Source organism: Acanthopagrus latus, chromosome 14 (assembly GCF_904848185.1).
Source record: "Acanthopagrus latus isolate v.2019 chromosome 14, fAcaLat1.1, whole genome shotgun sequence".
In the NCBI taxonomy this organism is placed as follows: domain Eukaryota; kingdom Metazoa; phylum Chordata; class Actinopteri; order Spariformes; family Sparidae; genus Acanthopagrus; species Acanthopagrus latus.
In genome coordinates, this window is record NC_051052.1 from 18,822,571 (window position 1) to 18,838,503 (window position 15,933).

The 15,933-nt window shown below is 42.7% G+C and overlaps 1 protein-coding gene and 1 long non-coding RNA gene across 6 annotated transcripts in view; one reads left to right on the forward strand and one right to left on the reverse strand.

Moving 5' to 3' along the window:
- LOC119032215 overlaps positions 1–9,480 on the forward strand; it is a 1,052,400-nt gene extending 1,042,920 nt beyond the window's left edge. The window contains exon 17 of the long non-coding RNA XR_005078798.1: positions 9,383–9,480. This is a non-coding gene — a long non-coding RNA (uncharacterized LOC119032215). The remainder of the gene's footprint in view (positions 1–9,382) is intronic.
- Positions 1–15,933, reverse strand: part of sfmbt2 (Scm like with four mbt domains 2) — a 47,257-nt gene that overhangs the window by 21,132 nt on the left and 10,192 nt on the right. For 4 of the 5 annotated variants that reach the window (XM_037121071.1, XM_037121073.1, XM_037121072.1 and 1 more), the window contains 2 exons: positions 9,858–10,098; positions 6,440–6,460 (listed from right to left, as the gene is read on the reverse strand). In XM_037121071.1, coding sequence (XP_036976966.1) covers positions 6,440–6,460; positions 9,858–10,098 — 262 coding nt within the window. The remainder of the gene's footprint in view (positions 1–6,439; positions 6,461–9,857; positions 10,099–15,933) is intronic. The other variant, XM_037121075.1, reaches the window with a different exon arrangement.

Sequence of the window (15,933 nt, forward strand, 5' to 3'; positions counted from 1 at the left end):
GCAGATTTATAAGACTCACTGCTGACAAAGAGAGTTCAAAATGTTGCTGGGAGAGAGAAACAGTGACGTCGACAAACTCTTCGAGCGTTTCTGTAGAGAGACTGTGACGCAATTCATTTTCCATTTCTATAATTTAAACTGTAATATAAACATGTCGTGAGTGTAAAAGTGTGTTTAGAAAGCTGTTTTTTTCCTCTCTCACTAGTCTTTAAAATCCCTTTTATAAATCAGAGATTCGATTAAAAATAACAGCGACAGCTCGCTCCACAGAGGCTGCTCAGGACTGTAAATACGCGATTGACTTCTGAGACCAGATCAATAAATCCTCTGGTGGCTCCGGCCTCCAGAAGTCCCGCCTGAATCCCCTGAATCGAACCAACAACTGTGGCAAATGCTAACTGTGAACGGCGGCGAGCGTCTCTGAGCGCCTGTTTAATAATACTGTTTTTTCCTGTGAGACTATTTTATTTCCTCGCTGCTGCTGCTGTGTTGATCTCGCGTGTGCAGAAATAGATAAACTATTTTTACAGATCCTGCCGAGATTAGTCATGAAGCCATTTAGAGCTCAGCCGGACGGTCGGAGGAGAAGCTACCTCTCTCTCCCCCCTGCTTTCACTTTCATATAAATAACGATCTATTTTTCTTCATTTCCATCCCGAAGGCGGCAGACACGTCGAGGAGAACGCCTGACTTTCACATAACAATAAGTGCATAATTAACCTTGAGGGAGGAGATCCTCGTCCTCCATACCGCCACACTATCAGAGCTCACCCTCCCCCCCCTCCCTCCCTCCTCCTCCCACAGGCCCAGGCTGCACCAAAGCTGGTTGAAGTCTGCAGGCAGTAAATAAGGCAAACAAACCGGAATTTACATGCATACAACTCCGGATTTTGCATACTCCTGCCGGCTCCTCTGTCTACACTCTCTCTCCGTGCACTTTTAAAAGGCTTTTCTTAAGCTAATCAATGTGATAATTAAAGAAGAAAAATTGTCTCTGTGTTTTTTAGCCGCGATCACAGCAGCAGTGCAACAGATTCCAATCAGAGGTAATGGGAGCAAATTACGCCTGATTCCCCCTCGCTCTCTCTCTCTCGCTCTCTCCGTCTCATCCAGTCATTACGCGCTGGCGTGGAGATGAACAACCCCCCCGAACGCACCGAGGTGGAACGCCAAGTCAATTCAAACAATTACCTACTTCCACTTTAGAACTGACGGGCCTCTCCAAACAGGCCGCGAGCTTAACGACCGCAGCGGTATGTAAAATGTCACACGGACGGTTTCGGCCGGCATGTACACGGGCAGTTGTTAACATTTTTATAGCCGTTCGCGACAGGACAGGGGATATTAGAGCAATCTGTGTAAATATGAACTACCTGAAGAGGCCTGCAGGACCGGAGCACGCACACACAGAAAATGTGTGTGACTCCACTCGCTAAAAAAAAAACAATAAAATGAAGCCTGGTCAATCATTGCAAAAAGGAAAACACACACTGTGCGCTCGTATACGCTGTGTACAAACACACTCGCGTTGTGAGGTTATGCAAATCTGGAGGCTACAGCAGCAGGGAGGGGTCGGTGAAATATGAACCGACTCTGCAGCCGTCTGTCTCTCCGTCTGACCGCCTTCGTTCAGCTTCGTGTTGTGAAATTTGTCTGAATGAGATAGTTAATCCTAACTGGACTTTTTTTTTGGCTTATCATCTTGTGACAAAACCCGCTCCAGCCCGACAGATACATCCAAGAACCCAAGAACGGCAGCAGACTGAACGCGAGTTGGTGTTAAATAATTGCCTGCTGGGGCTAAAATGTAACTCCTGGTTTGCTTTTTGCTCAGTTTTCACACCTCTCCCTCCGCGGTGTGGTGTCACACACTGTCACTATGCAACTTAAACAAAAAGGACTCTTGTGTTTTAGCTCTTGAGGTTGTAAAAAAATAAAAAACTGCTAATACTTACTACCCCGTTAAAACGTTTTACGACCTCCATTAATGTGACATTCAGGAGTGTGTCGTGTAGCCGTAAATTCAACCTACATCTCAGATTTTTTTGGTTCCCTATATGTTTCTGATGCTGTTGCAGTGACGACCATTTGAAGCAATGCTCCGGTTTCATGGCAACGAGTGCAAGACAATAGTCTCCCTCTCAGTGGTGAGACAAAGCAAAACCTCTCCATCGTCTCTGTGTCCATGACAGATGTAAACACTGCAGAGCTCAGATGATTAGCTGATTCAAATATTCTTTCCATTTCTTAAGGATTTACTGCTCTTCTTTCTTTTAATGAAAGACATAAAATCATAAAAATGGCTCCATAAAGCTTGTCCGGAGTAATCCAAGTCCCCTGAAGTCCCAAGATCACCCCCCAAAATTGAAAAAAGACGTTATTTATACCATGTTTTTAAAGCAGAAATCTTCAGTTTACTTTGTAGCCGCTAAGCTAGAAAGTGTTAGCGTGCATCCCGCTTCAAGTGGGAGCAGAAAACTCGAATAACATCGGGATTTCTGGAGACTTTGGAGTTATTTTATGTTATTTGATATGTTTTGCAGATGACGAAACTTCACCTGAGTTTCCATCAGCATGACGCTGAGCAGAAGTTGTTTTTTTGGGGAGATCTTCTCCATTAATTGATGAGGAAATAATAATTAGTTGGACCTTTAAACACAAAAATACATGTACACATAAATAATGTCTGCCTCAGATATCCATGCAGAATTCAGAGTTCAGAGGTCACACCCACACTGAAGCAGCCCCCTTCCTTTTCTCTTTTTCCACAGTACACACCGAAATCTTAAAACACCACACACACACACACACACACACACACACACACACACACACACAGAGGAGACAGGTCTATCTCCGAGCATCATCTCCAGCCAGCTCTGGCAGGAAGCAGTGTGGTGAATTCATTATGCAAATTCTCTCTCTCTCTCCCTCTGTCGGGATCAGCTACCGTACCACATGACCAAACTTGTGATGTCGCTTTAAAAGGCTCTTTACATGAATGAAAGGATGAATGTGTCACACACACACACACACACAGAAACACACATGAGAGACTCTCGACTGTGTCTGAACAAGCTTCCCCTCCCTTGGCCCGACCCGAGGCGTCATATACAGCCTAAAAGAGGCCATAAATATGTATAGTATGTTGAATTTCATCTTCCCTGTATGGATCTGTATCACCTCTGTGTCACCGGCCAGAGGGGAAAAAAGATTTATCTGCTTTTTTTTTAACGGCAATTTCCTATATAATCTTTACATTAAATACACGAGAACAGGCTCATTGTTTTCATCTTAAACTGCCACGTGTCATTTAAGTTAATTAAAAGTAATTTTCAGCTTGTAGATGAACTGCGGGTGCAGTTAAACCGCTGTTAAACCGTCTCTCAAACGACTTTTTAAAAAATTTTCCCCCAAAAAGGCCAAAAATTACGCAACAGAAGTGCTCGCAGCGCTGCAGACTCACCGCGGGCGGAATCGCTTGATTAATCTGGCGGCTGATTTGATGAGCGGCACAAAAGCTTTGCTGAACGCATCAGTTAGCAGAGGAGCATCAGAGAGGGAGACGGTGTGGGTGAGTTTCATGAGTGAGTAAGCAAGTTTGATGAGGGATTTCGGTGTGTTTTGTTATACTGAAACACTTGTTTAAATTAAATCAATTTCTGCGAACAGGGAGGGGAGACAAAGCGTTCAGACTGCGAGCCTCATCAGGGAGTTTCTGCACTTCTACTTTATGTCAAAAGGCAGCCAATCAGAGGCCCGTTTGGTCGCCAGTCATAGGGAAACTGTGTGAAACTCTCGATCTCAGGGTGGGAAAAAAAAAAAAATCACAGTCTGTTCTGAAGGCTCAGTTTAATGTAAAAACCTTTTCCCTTATTTTTGATACGCGGTGCCAAACAGTCGCTGGTTCCAGCTTCTCAGATCCGACTGCTGTTCCCTAAGTTAAGCGGAGCGGTCTTCAAATGTTTCTGTATCGGGAACATACAGTATCTTCCCAGGAGAAGTCCTCATCGCTCCTCAAAATCATGCTTTAATGGGGACGAATTATCCGGCACGCAGTTTAATCTATATTATCTTGACAGCACTAAACATAACATGATCTTTTTTTGTAATATGGACGAACCGACCCTTTAAAGAACAGCGTTACGACTCTGCACCACTGGATTTAACATCTCTCTACTGCCAAATAAGGGCGTTCAGGGCATATTCTCATGGATATCTCTTTAGACTGAGATATCTAAAAACAGACAAGAGGTCCTTAAAAACCAAAGAAAAGGTTTGAACATCTACGATTCAATGACAGCTGGACAAACTTCATCAGCAGAGGAAGATGATGACATTTGAGAGACACTTCTTAGCGGTTTGTGCACCCAACCAATTTAATATATGTGTTTATTATATAGTCGTCATTCTCCTTGTTAGCAAAATGGCCAAAATGCATCCTCCTTGCTAACCCGCCATCCCTCTACATGCCCCTAAGATCACTTAAAGGGCGGCTGCTGTCCAGATCCGGACCGAGACGCCATCCTGTCCAGACCCAGACCTCTAATTCATACATTATTGAGAATTATTACAGTTCGACAGAGCCTTTCTGTTGTAACCAGCGCAGCCTTCTCTAGCCTTTAAAGCAGCCCAGAAAACTCACAGATCACTCAACACCATTCAGCCAACAAAGCGTTGTGATTTAAGTCAAAGAGATGAGACTAAACAGAGCTCTAACCAAGAATAGGAGTCAAACCACCTACTCGTTATGCAGATTTTACAGGATTTTCAGTCATATCACAAGCCAGAGAAAGCCGACATGCTCCCATCCCTAACCATACCCACCAACTCACTCAGGAAAAAGAAATATGGAGGGCAGAGTTTGAAAGCAGTACTGCGTACGGAAGCTTGACACTGCAATTTAATTATTTTGTTATCTCGAGAAAACAAAGGTCGTTTCCTCTTATTACTTGTAATGTTTACCGGAGGCCAGGAGTACCATGCCAACTTGCAAACTGTAGCAGCTGATTTAGAAACAGCATTATTTTTGGGGTTTTTTTTCCGTCAGAAGAGTTACGAATCTGAGAGTTATGAATTTCACCAAAAGTCTTGAAAGGGCTTGAAATAAGGTGCATAGATGGGCCGACAGGATCAGTCAAGATCTAATGTTAATTAATAATCTGTGTTCCTCCACACATCCCAAAGGAAACCACAAAGTTCAGGTTCATACGTGGAAATTGTTTGTAATGCAGCCGATCTTCTGATTAATCCCGAGCTCCATCAGAGCCGTCTAAAAAAATGTTTATTCCAGAAGCTAAAAATGTGTTTCTGTTACCTGTGGAGAGTTTCGGCTGTCCTGTCAAGTTTACAAATGCAGCTTTTAGTTTGCATCGAAACACTTAAAATGGTGAGAGCAGCTTCTCTAATCATTTAAATATATAGCTGAAGAAAATCGCTCAGTATCAAAAGGGGTTAAATTTGGTTTTGTGCAGGATCCGACCTTCATAAAACTGTAAATAATTGTTTCTACGTGCCTCCCCTGTTGATTCTGAGTGGTTATTGTTAAAGATGAATAAATTAAATATTAAACAAAACTGATAACTGGTCCAATATTAACCTTCCCTGCATATTCTCAAGCTCACCAGTCACCTATGATTTATGAATACTTGTTCATACGATAATTTCTCCCCTGAAAATGATGATTTTAAGCCTCTGGGACGATAGTTAAGTATGATTTTCATCAGGCAGCGCTGGTTTATAACGTCAGAATAACCCTAAATGAAGTTTTCCTCACTCAGAAAATGTTTCATGACTTTCACTCGCTCATTATCAGAGACGGTTTACATGTATGACAGTGGACGGACTGGATAAAACACGAGCAGTTAAATGTGTGTGTGTGTGAGTTTGGTGACACACACTGATTTTTATCTGCCAACGACACATTTCACACACAGCAGTTGTTCAACTTCCGACCTTTCCTCACTCTAATGGCCAGTGACGGGTGACTGTTTTGTTTTTTTTCCCTCCCTAACAGTTTGTTTGTGTCGCGCGAGAGGACGGCTGTTTATCAGAGTGTCACATTTTCTAACTGAGCTGCTGCGTTCTGCACTAGTTATCATACGAGCACAGCTGGGCACAAACAGCAGTGTGTGTGTGTGTGTGTGTGTGTGTGTGTGTGTGTGTGTGTGTGTGTGTGTGTGTTATCACTCTAAGACACACTCACTCAGCTAGAAGGGAGTCACATGCAAGAGGAGGCAAGGCAAGAGCTGTGAGGTCACTTCCTGGAGTTAGAGAGGTGAGAGGAGGAGGAGGAGGAGGAGGAGGAGGAGGAGGAGGAGGAAGGGGAGGAAGCAGAGTGTACATGCAGCTCTGAGGGCTAACGCTGACACAGTGCTGAGTTCATGTTAGCCGCTAGTGAGCAGGTGAGTTAGTCAGAGGCACCGTTAGAGCTGCTTACCTTTTCTTAGGTAAATGTTATCTGAGAGACAAAAAACAAACAAAAAAAGGGAAACAAATAAAACAGGTAACTGTGACACAGATATACACTCACACACACACACACACTATTTACTCTCATGTACCAGCTTACTAAGCAACACACGCACACACACAAAAACACACACACAGGAAAAATGTGTACAACATGATGCAAAGCCTTGAAACGAAGTTTTGAGGTGGATCAGATTCACAAATTGACAGTATCCTGGCAGAATCCTCAGTGGGGAATATAGATCTGCCTCCGTGACGTGATTTACGCTTCAGTTTGCATCATTAAAACACGCAGACACGTCAGCTGTCCATCATTATTTAAAGGAAAATATGAATATGAATATGAATATGAGCCTTCAGGAGGAGACAGAAGACATCTGAGTCTGGCCGCTTTTGAATACTTTTGATCTCACATACAACATTAAATTACCAATATCAATTTTTATATATTTTGTTTCAGTGCAGCATCAACTGTATGAACTAACAGGTACTTTTTTTTTTTTTTTACTTTAATTTGCTGTATCGCCATATTGGATTTGCAAAACCACGTTCTAGTCCCGTCTTTCATACTTCTACACACCCAAACTGTTTACAAATCAGAGTATGGTCCATATATCTAATGGTAAGTAGTTGGTAAATACCAACCAACACATCTTAAATGTTTTCCCCAAATTACTACAAAATCATTACCCCACCTAACTTATCTGTATGGTGGCCCTGAGAGTCAAAACACAACAAGATTTCAGGATGTGAAAAGGTGTTTCGTTCTGTAACGTTGTCATGTTTTCTGAGATGATGTTTCATGTTGTGTTTGGTGAACCGTCTTTGTGTTTTCCAAAATGTTGTCATGTTTTCTCCCTCTGGGCCACCGTACATACTCATATTCTGCCATTTTCCAAAGAGCAGTTAAAACATCGCTGGTGATTTATTTCAAAACATTTCCAGGAAACTTCCGACTCGCCCCAGCTGAACTTCTGCTAGTCGTGATAGTCTAATTTCCAACTAGTTTCTGTCTCACTTCCTCCTCAATGGGCAACAAAACTGAAGTACGCTGCTGCAGCTTAATTTCCAGCTAATTTCTTAGTTAAAACATAAACAAAAAGTCACTGACACCTGATTTCAGGTCAGTGGTCTGCTGAGAGGAAGTTGAGCTGGCATGATTAGCAGATGTTACCCAGAAACTGACTGAAATTAATTAAGGGGTAATTTTGGAGACATTTCGTATATGTTGCTCAGCAATCACCACCAACTTAACAGGAAATTTCCTGACTTGTAAAGGTGTTACCCTCCTGTTTTAGTCGCTCTGCACCAAATTCTTCCATCTAGACCTGAAATGACTGGCCGAAAAATTATATACTGTATATATATGATTATACAGGAACAGAAACTTAATTGGCAACTTCCTCTACGTTCGCTTCATCGATTAAGTCATTTCCGACAAAATGTGTCAGTCTGTGGTTGTAAAATGGTTTTGGACGGTCTGTTGGACAAAGCGAGCGGTGCGACTGGTCAGATCCAGTAGATCATTTTAAAAAGAACCATGCCATGTTTGTTGACAGAAGAAAAAGGCTACTCCGCTGCAGGACCGAAAGCAAATTCAAATCTATTGTTTGCCTGGTAGATAACCTACAGAGAAAAGCAGCATGTGAATACAGACAGTTTACGAACCGCCCGCTGCTACAAAAGACAAAAGGGGAAGTCGATGAAAAGAGCGGAGCTGAGTGAAAAGGACACATGGAGCCGGAGCGAGGGCGAGGACGCCCGAGTCAGGTGGAAAACCTATCCAGGTCGTCTCCACAACAACGGGAGACACGCGTGATCCATCAGCGTGGAAGTGTCGAGGAAAATAAATGGATCTGAACAAGGCCGGGGAGGGTGAGTCATCTATCTGCGGGCGAGAGGAGCTGCTGCAGGTGGAAATGTCTCTAATGTAAAAGGCTTTGAGACAGAAGAAGAACGCTGGAGAAGTTGAAGAGGATGCTCCAACAGAGATGACTGGGAGACGATGAAGAAGAAGAGGCGACTGGTTTTCTCTTTAACCTGCCTGACTGTGACTGCATGTGATGGCGGGGGAGTGACGTGTCAGGCTGATGATGGCAGTTGAGCTGCGTTGACAATCAAAACCTGTCTTTCCGCTCAGCCTCTTTCAGCATTCTTTGAAAGGTAAAGATGGGAGGTGTTCACATAGTCTGTGTGTGTGTGTGTGTGTGTGTGTATGTGTTTGTGTGTGTGTGCATGCATGCATGTGCGTGAAGGTCAAACTGACACTTCAGTTTCCTTTCATGTTGAGGATTTTCTAATTTATTTAATCTGATTTCAGTGGGAAAAAAAAGAAAAGAAAACATGACGAAAACATCCGTGTGCACAATCACGATGAACTAAACACACAGCAATGAATTCCTCTCTGTGCTAATCATGAGAGCTGCAGGTCACGAGTTCTTTTACAGATGTTTTCGTGTTTAAAAATCCTTTTTCCTCCGCTGACCAAAGGGTAACGCCGTCGGCTTGACTCTTAATTGATGAATCGATTTGTCGATAGAAAGAAAATGAAGGACCAACAGTTTTGATCAATCAATAATTATTATAAAATTGAGGGAGTCACAAGATAGAGATTTATTAACAGCAAAACTGTCCAGTTTCTTTTCAGACCAAAAAATTAGAATTTGAAGAATTTGATTTTAAACTTCTGCGTAAACAAATCATTATGAGGTAAATGTAGCAGATACAGAATCATGAAACTGTCTTTGTTTACATTAGTTCCATATAAACCTGGTGATCCATTTCTATTATTGACTCAACGACTGAATAAACCCACGTTCTGTCCTGTTTTGTACCTACATGCCGACCTGCCCTCAAAAAGGCTTTACAATCCACCGCACTTAGACCCCCCGATGTCTCCTCATGTCTACAGGAAACTATTCACCGTCGCAAACGCTGAACAACTTCCTGCTGCGACACGAGCTGAGAAAACTGTCCACTTCCAGAAACCGAACAGAAAAATGAGGAAGGAATGCAAATCGAGCTGCAAACTATACGACACAGAGAAGAAATTGAGTAAACACTCACACACGGACGGCACTGTGCGTATTCACACTTGAATTTTACGCTATTTATGTTTTTCTTTTTGAGACAGAAACATAAAAGCTGTTAGAAGAAGTAGAAAACAATGAGCTTTGATATTGGAGCAAAATGTGTGGACTGATTATGAAAGTTATTATGATAAAAAAAAAAAGCACCAGGTATCATGTTTTCTTCTTATTTTGAAGATACACCACACAACACTCAACCTGATATCTGAATTTGCTTCTTATGATCAAACCTCGGCAAGCGTGAATTAAAAAAACTAAAAAAGCAGGTTCATGTTGTATCAGAGGGTCTCTTCTTACCTTCGGGGGGCATCAGGGTCTTGTTGTTCTGGGTGCACCAGCCCACCGGGTGCAGCTCGGCCGTCATGACATCGCACCAGAAGTCGGCCTTGCGGTCGTCGCCGTAGCCGCTGAAGCGCAGCAGAAGCAGCTGGCCGCATGTGGTGATGATGGTCGCCACCCAGTACGTGTCCGGGTTGCTCTTGTTGGCCACTTCCAGCTTCATGCCGGGCTGGAAGCTGCTCTGCAGGCTGATCTCCACCTGAGGAGGCACAACAGGACATCAACCCAACATTTTTACAACCTCTGTCTGGATTTTGTAGCCTCAGTTCTAACTCAAAACCTTATGGCAGAGATATGGCAGGTCAAAGGGCACCAGGGAGGATGTTTATGGACAGATTGGGTAATGAAGTTATTGTACGTTTGGTAAAAGTTAGGGTTTGTCTACAGCTGGTGATCTCATATCTAAAACCAAAGTTCAGAAATAAACCACCTTAGGTTTTATTTATTCCAATAAAATCCTTTCTTTCCATCACTTGGACCCATGTTTTTGTGTCTAATCGACTAATGGACCAGGCATTTTTTTTTTTGTAAAATTGGTCCAGCGTTGAGTGAAACCACAGCAGCTGACAGCTGCAGAACAGAGTAATCCCCGCAGGCGATTGCGCACCGTTAAAGTTACGTCCACTAAAAAAAAAGTGCTTGTTTTCGCCACTGGCTCAGATTGTTATGGAGAGGATCCCTACGGAGACGGACCTTTTTGTTAAAGCATACGATCCTCTTTGTTTTACCAGAAACAGCTGCCAAAGTGCTCTTGCCAAAGTCACCAGACTCCGTTCGCAGAAACAGCAATTTTATGATCGTAAAAACACACTTCATTCAAACCCGACAGACACGAAGTGAAACTAAAACCATCTCGGTTCGTCTTTCCGCCGTTCCAACAATCACTTACTCTGGTTCGGTCCACATGAAACCCTTAATTCACAGAGTTGGAGTCTCTGATGTCTCCGCCCTTCCTTTATTTTTAACATCGAACGCTGTGAATTCATTTTCAGAGCTGAATCACTGCGTCCAGGCGGAGAATCAAAATTCCAACTGGTTCCCAAACTAGCATTTTTTTTCCCCAAACCACTAACACAAAGACAAAAGATCTCTTGCACAAAACAAACCAAAACTCTTAAAAAAAACACTGTGTGTTCATGTCACCGATGAAGGAACGGACAATGAAAACAACAGAACTGTTGGCAACACGTTTCTCGCTGCTCCAAAACACGTTGCAGGAACAAAAGCCACGTGTGGATTCATGAGACGGATCAGATGATCCATCACTGGATGCTATTTTCTATATTTTTGCTTTTTTTTTTTGCAACCGGCATCAATGCAGTCGACTCAATGTGTCGTTATTTTAACCTGTTTGAAATCAGATTTGTTGACTGAAGAACGTGATGTCAAATGTCTCTTACACGCAACATTTTTGGGGATGTTGTGCTAAAATTTTTGGCGTTTATTTGAGTGTTTTCTTACTTTTGGACTCGTCTACTGATCTAAATTTAAACGTCCATTTAACCTCTAAAGAAATAGCCTCTTTTTTGGATGTTACAATTAGTCGTTAGGAACAATCTTTATAGTAATGCAACACTAAACTGGTGGAGTGTCCCTTTAATTTCAGCAAACTAAATCAGTTTGCACACAGGTTTGTAAAAAGAGCTACTTTGATAACAGTTTCAGTCGAATTTCAAGCAGAAATATGAAACATTTTCTGGTTCCAGCTTCTTAAAAAATGAGGATTTGTTGCTTTTCTTTGTCTTTTATGACGGTAAATGAAGATTTTTTGACTGTTGGTTGGAAATAATAAGCAATTTAAAGACGACACTTTGAGCTTTTAAAGCATTTTTATCAGGTTTTTGACACTTCATAGATTAGAGGATTAACTACTTAATGGTGAAAATAATCGGCAGATTAATCAGTGACAAAAATAATATTTAGTTGCAGCCTTAATTGCGAGTGAAGCCGTACTGTAATAGTGCCTAATTAGTGCTGAAATGATTAAACAACCATCAAACAATTACTGCGTGATTATGAAAGCAATTTAAAGCCAAACGTTTGTTTCGGAGACGTCCCCCTCAGGCTCCGAGAAACGTTCTGACATTTAATGCCAAGAAGAATTAATTGATAATTAAAATAATTGCTTGTTGTCGGTATTATCTCGTTTCAAGTCACGATATTTTATTGACAGATCCCAACGTCGCTCAGGTTTAGCGGCGTGTCATGTGTTTTGACAGGCGGGATCTTTAATTAAAGAAAAGTTTTGAAGTATAATTAATGAACTCAGTGGAAAAAAAAACAGAAAAAACAGAAAAAACAAAGCTCTGCGCCGAACAACAGCCTCTCAGCTCGTCCTTGTGCAGAGGGAAAGCGATAAATCTGGACGACAGTGAATGCAGCGCAGCATAATGCGTTTCCACCATGGCTGCGGGCTGCCATACAATTCTTGAGAACACTACAAGCCCGACAGGATGTTCACATTCAGCGCTCGCACAAAACGCACACACTCGCGGCTGAATGGAAAAAGCCAACATCTTAGAAATAAACACAATACAAACGGCCCCGTGACTTCCTGCTACAACAATGCAAACGTGCTGTATCACTCTGGCTGGCTTATGTAAGAGCGGGAGAGAGCTACGGGCAAGCACACACTGCCTCTGTGTGTGTGTGTGTGTGTGTGTGTGTGTGTGTGTGTGTGTGTGTGTGTGTAGGCCCAAGAGAAATCACTGTTTCAATTTGTCCAGGCAGAGAGAGAGAGAGAGAGAGAGAGAGAGAGAGAGAGAGATGAGGGCTGCACTTTACTGAATCACATTTTTCTGGGGAATTCATGGTCTGTTTCCCAGTGACTCAATCCACTTACCAACAAGGCAATTTAGCTTCCCGAGAGACCTCGGCCGCTCAAATCACCACACACGCAGTTTTGTCCGACATCAAGGCTCGCTCTTGTTAAAAAAAAAAAAAAAAAGCCCCACATATTCTAATCTCGCCCCCTTATTACAACTCATCGCTCAGAGTGATGCAAGAAACTGTAAACTTTAAAATCTTAAAACCGCCGCGCGTCTCCGCCCTCGAGCCTCGAGTCGGCCGAGGTGGATGAAAATGAAAAAGACATCCAGGACGAACGGCGCTCGCCCATCTGGCCTCTCTCCTGTGACGTAACATGTTTAATGGAGGCAGAGCTTTGTAATTGTTTGGGAGCAGGATGAGTTTTGTTTTGGGTTTTTTTGGCCGGGGGGGAAAGCTTAAAATGTCATGATTTTTAAGGTTGGTTAGAGGTTGATTAAAACGACCTGGATCAATAATCCCACAGTATGAGATGCTGGACTTGATGTGACACCTGTTGAGACGCATGAATACACCGATATCCTGAAAAAACATCACAAGTAAACAGTTTATTAAAGTTTGAATAGAAATGGATACTTTATTGATCCTGTACGGGAAATTACTTTGTCACAGCAGCAACATTTACAGACTGAAGTTAATAAAATACCAAAATTGTGCCAAAGATATATGTAGATATAGAGTAAAAGTCTGGTTCATGTTTTGTTGTGCGGCCCATGGAGCGTTACGGCGACCGAGCTGGCTGACTTCTAGTTTAGCGACCCGGCCACGACAAAAACTGGCTTCAGCATCTGGCGCTCTTCTACCGGCCTAGAAAACCGTCTCCCATCGCCACCAAACATACGTCCCCAGGTGTAAAAGTGTCTTCATCTCCTCACGTGTCCATAACTTCACTCTGATCAGCCTCAGAAGCTCGAAGCTAAATTTATCCAGCTCGCCACACAGAGGAAGCTCAGCCAGGAAAATGCAGCAACGACGGTGTGACTGAGAAAAAGAAATGACAGCGAACGGCAGAGAAGAAGAAACAGCTGCCAACGACGTAACCGAGTGTTTCGGGTTCGTCTAACCGGGCACAGACCACAACAACTGGCGACTGACGGCAACTCAGAAAGGAGAGCCTACTTTTTTTTTTTTTTTTTTGCAACCTTTAATTCACAATGTTACGATGGTCGGCATTCAGCCGTTCTCTAAACTTTGCGAATCTCAAACAGAATTTTAAATCAAGTTTTCTGAGTTTAATCGATGTCAGGCGTCTCTCTGCAGGTGAAGCTGACCACAGCGAGTTTGTTTTGCATCTCTATGAAAGTAAAGAGACAGATTTATAAAGAGCGATAACACTTTGATGAAGCAGACGCCTCAGCAGGCTGAAGTTTTAATCCTGAGCTCCAAAAACTCTGGATCTTAAACTCCCATTAAACCTTCTCTAACCATTAACACTCTTGTTTTTTTTTTTTCAAACTCCACACGTCCAGTTTGCAATCCACTCTTTTTTTTTTTTTCCAACTTGTAAACACTCCAAACCCCAACTGAGACAGTCAGATGATGCCACATGAGTCATTTTCTCAGACAAAAGCTCCTCTAGAGACACAGAGGACAAAAACAGCCGTGTAATAACTGTGCTGATGTAAAAAGAAATTACCCAAAAAAAAAAAAAAGATCAGGAAACTAAGTAAACAAGACTAAAGACTTGAGCGTGCGCTCAGTACCAACCTGTGGGGCTACAGCAGCTGTTGTTTTCGACCTCAGATTTCTTTAGAAAGTAATTTCATCATCATTTTGGCACCGCGGCAGTTCTGCCTGAGCTTAGCGTGAAGAACAACATCTTTGACGGGGGGGAAAAAACCAGCGAGCTGAATCGGTTTAAGGTCTAGAAATAGTCGATTACTCTGCGCCCACGTGTCTTGTTGACAGAAAACAGCCACGAAGTCGATCAAATCAGACACAGAATAGGAACATTTTGGTTAAAAACAAATGTAAGTGCAGATTCTGTTTGGCTCCGACGGGCTGTGAGAGGCAGCAGGTGAGGCTGACTTGTTAAAGCTCGCAGCTCGGCCGCCCTCCCAGCTGACCTGGACTCTGACTGTCCGTCCGTCTGATCCAACTCAACTCGCCGAATACAAGCAGCTTCGGCCCAGCCAATCAGAGCAGAGCACGGCTGAGTCACTGCTAAAAAACAAAGCAAAAAGTACCTTTCCCTGTCCTCTCTCTCTCTCCCTGGGATTTCTACATCAACTCCCATCACAACGTTTCAAACAAGTTGTGGCTTATATCTGTTCGATCGGATGAATCACTTTTCTGCAGAATTTAAGCTGATTCCTGACTCAGATATCGGAGTTAAAGATCAGACGTCCCGTGTGACTGACGAGGCTTAAACACACTCTGCAGCTCAGATTTCTGCTGCTGTGATTCTTCACAGAAGCTCACAGGACGTCGTCTATTGTTAGATCGCCGTGTGGAGTAATAGTTGTCTTTTCCGGCTGCGTTACCCTAAAGTGACGTAACGCTCTGAACTTAGCAGACTCTTACTTGTTCCAACACCTGCCTTTACCACATTACGGATGAATATTTACCAAATATCTTGCACCGAGCGAGAGGTGATCCATGACCATGTTATCACAGTTTATGAAGATGCAGCGTATCAACTTGATTCTCGATCTCTAGACGTCTGAAGTTTTTGCACTGCAGGTGAAGCCGTGGCTCCTGTTCATGTCCTCAGTGTGTTTTCTTGTAATTTAAGGGTTTTTTTTGAAGGAGATTCTACTAGTTTAGGAGTTTTTTCACACCAGGATTCAAACAGAGAGGGAGCTCTGAAACCAAATTAAGACTTTTCAAGTTCAAATAAAATGAAAATGTCTTATTTTGAGGTTTCCTGGAAATAACGTTATCATTTAGGTAGTTATAAAACTAGATTGAGTAAAAGTACAGCTATGCTTAAGTGTTGAGAGCATAAGTTGTTGATTTATCCCAGAAACATAAGAAAGGAAATTAAAACATCTCCCTCAGAAATCAACCAGAAGGCTTTTTTTTCCTGTCACTGGTGTTTTGCAGAAGGACTTTGAACGACCTTCCAGAGAAAAAGTGAAAAATGAAACAATCCGCTGCTTATTTGTCTCCATTGTCTGCTCGTTCTTTTGTGCTTCGGTAATTACCCTCGACCGGCGAGAGGTCGTCTAACAACTTGTGCGTCATTAAGGGAACAAAGCCAATGAGA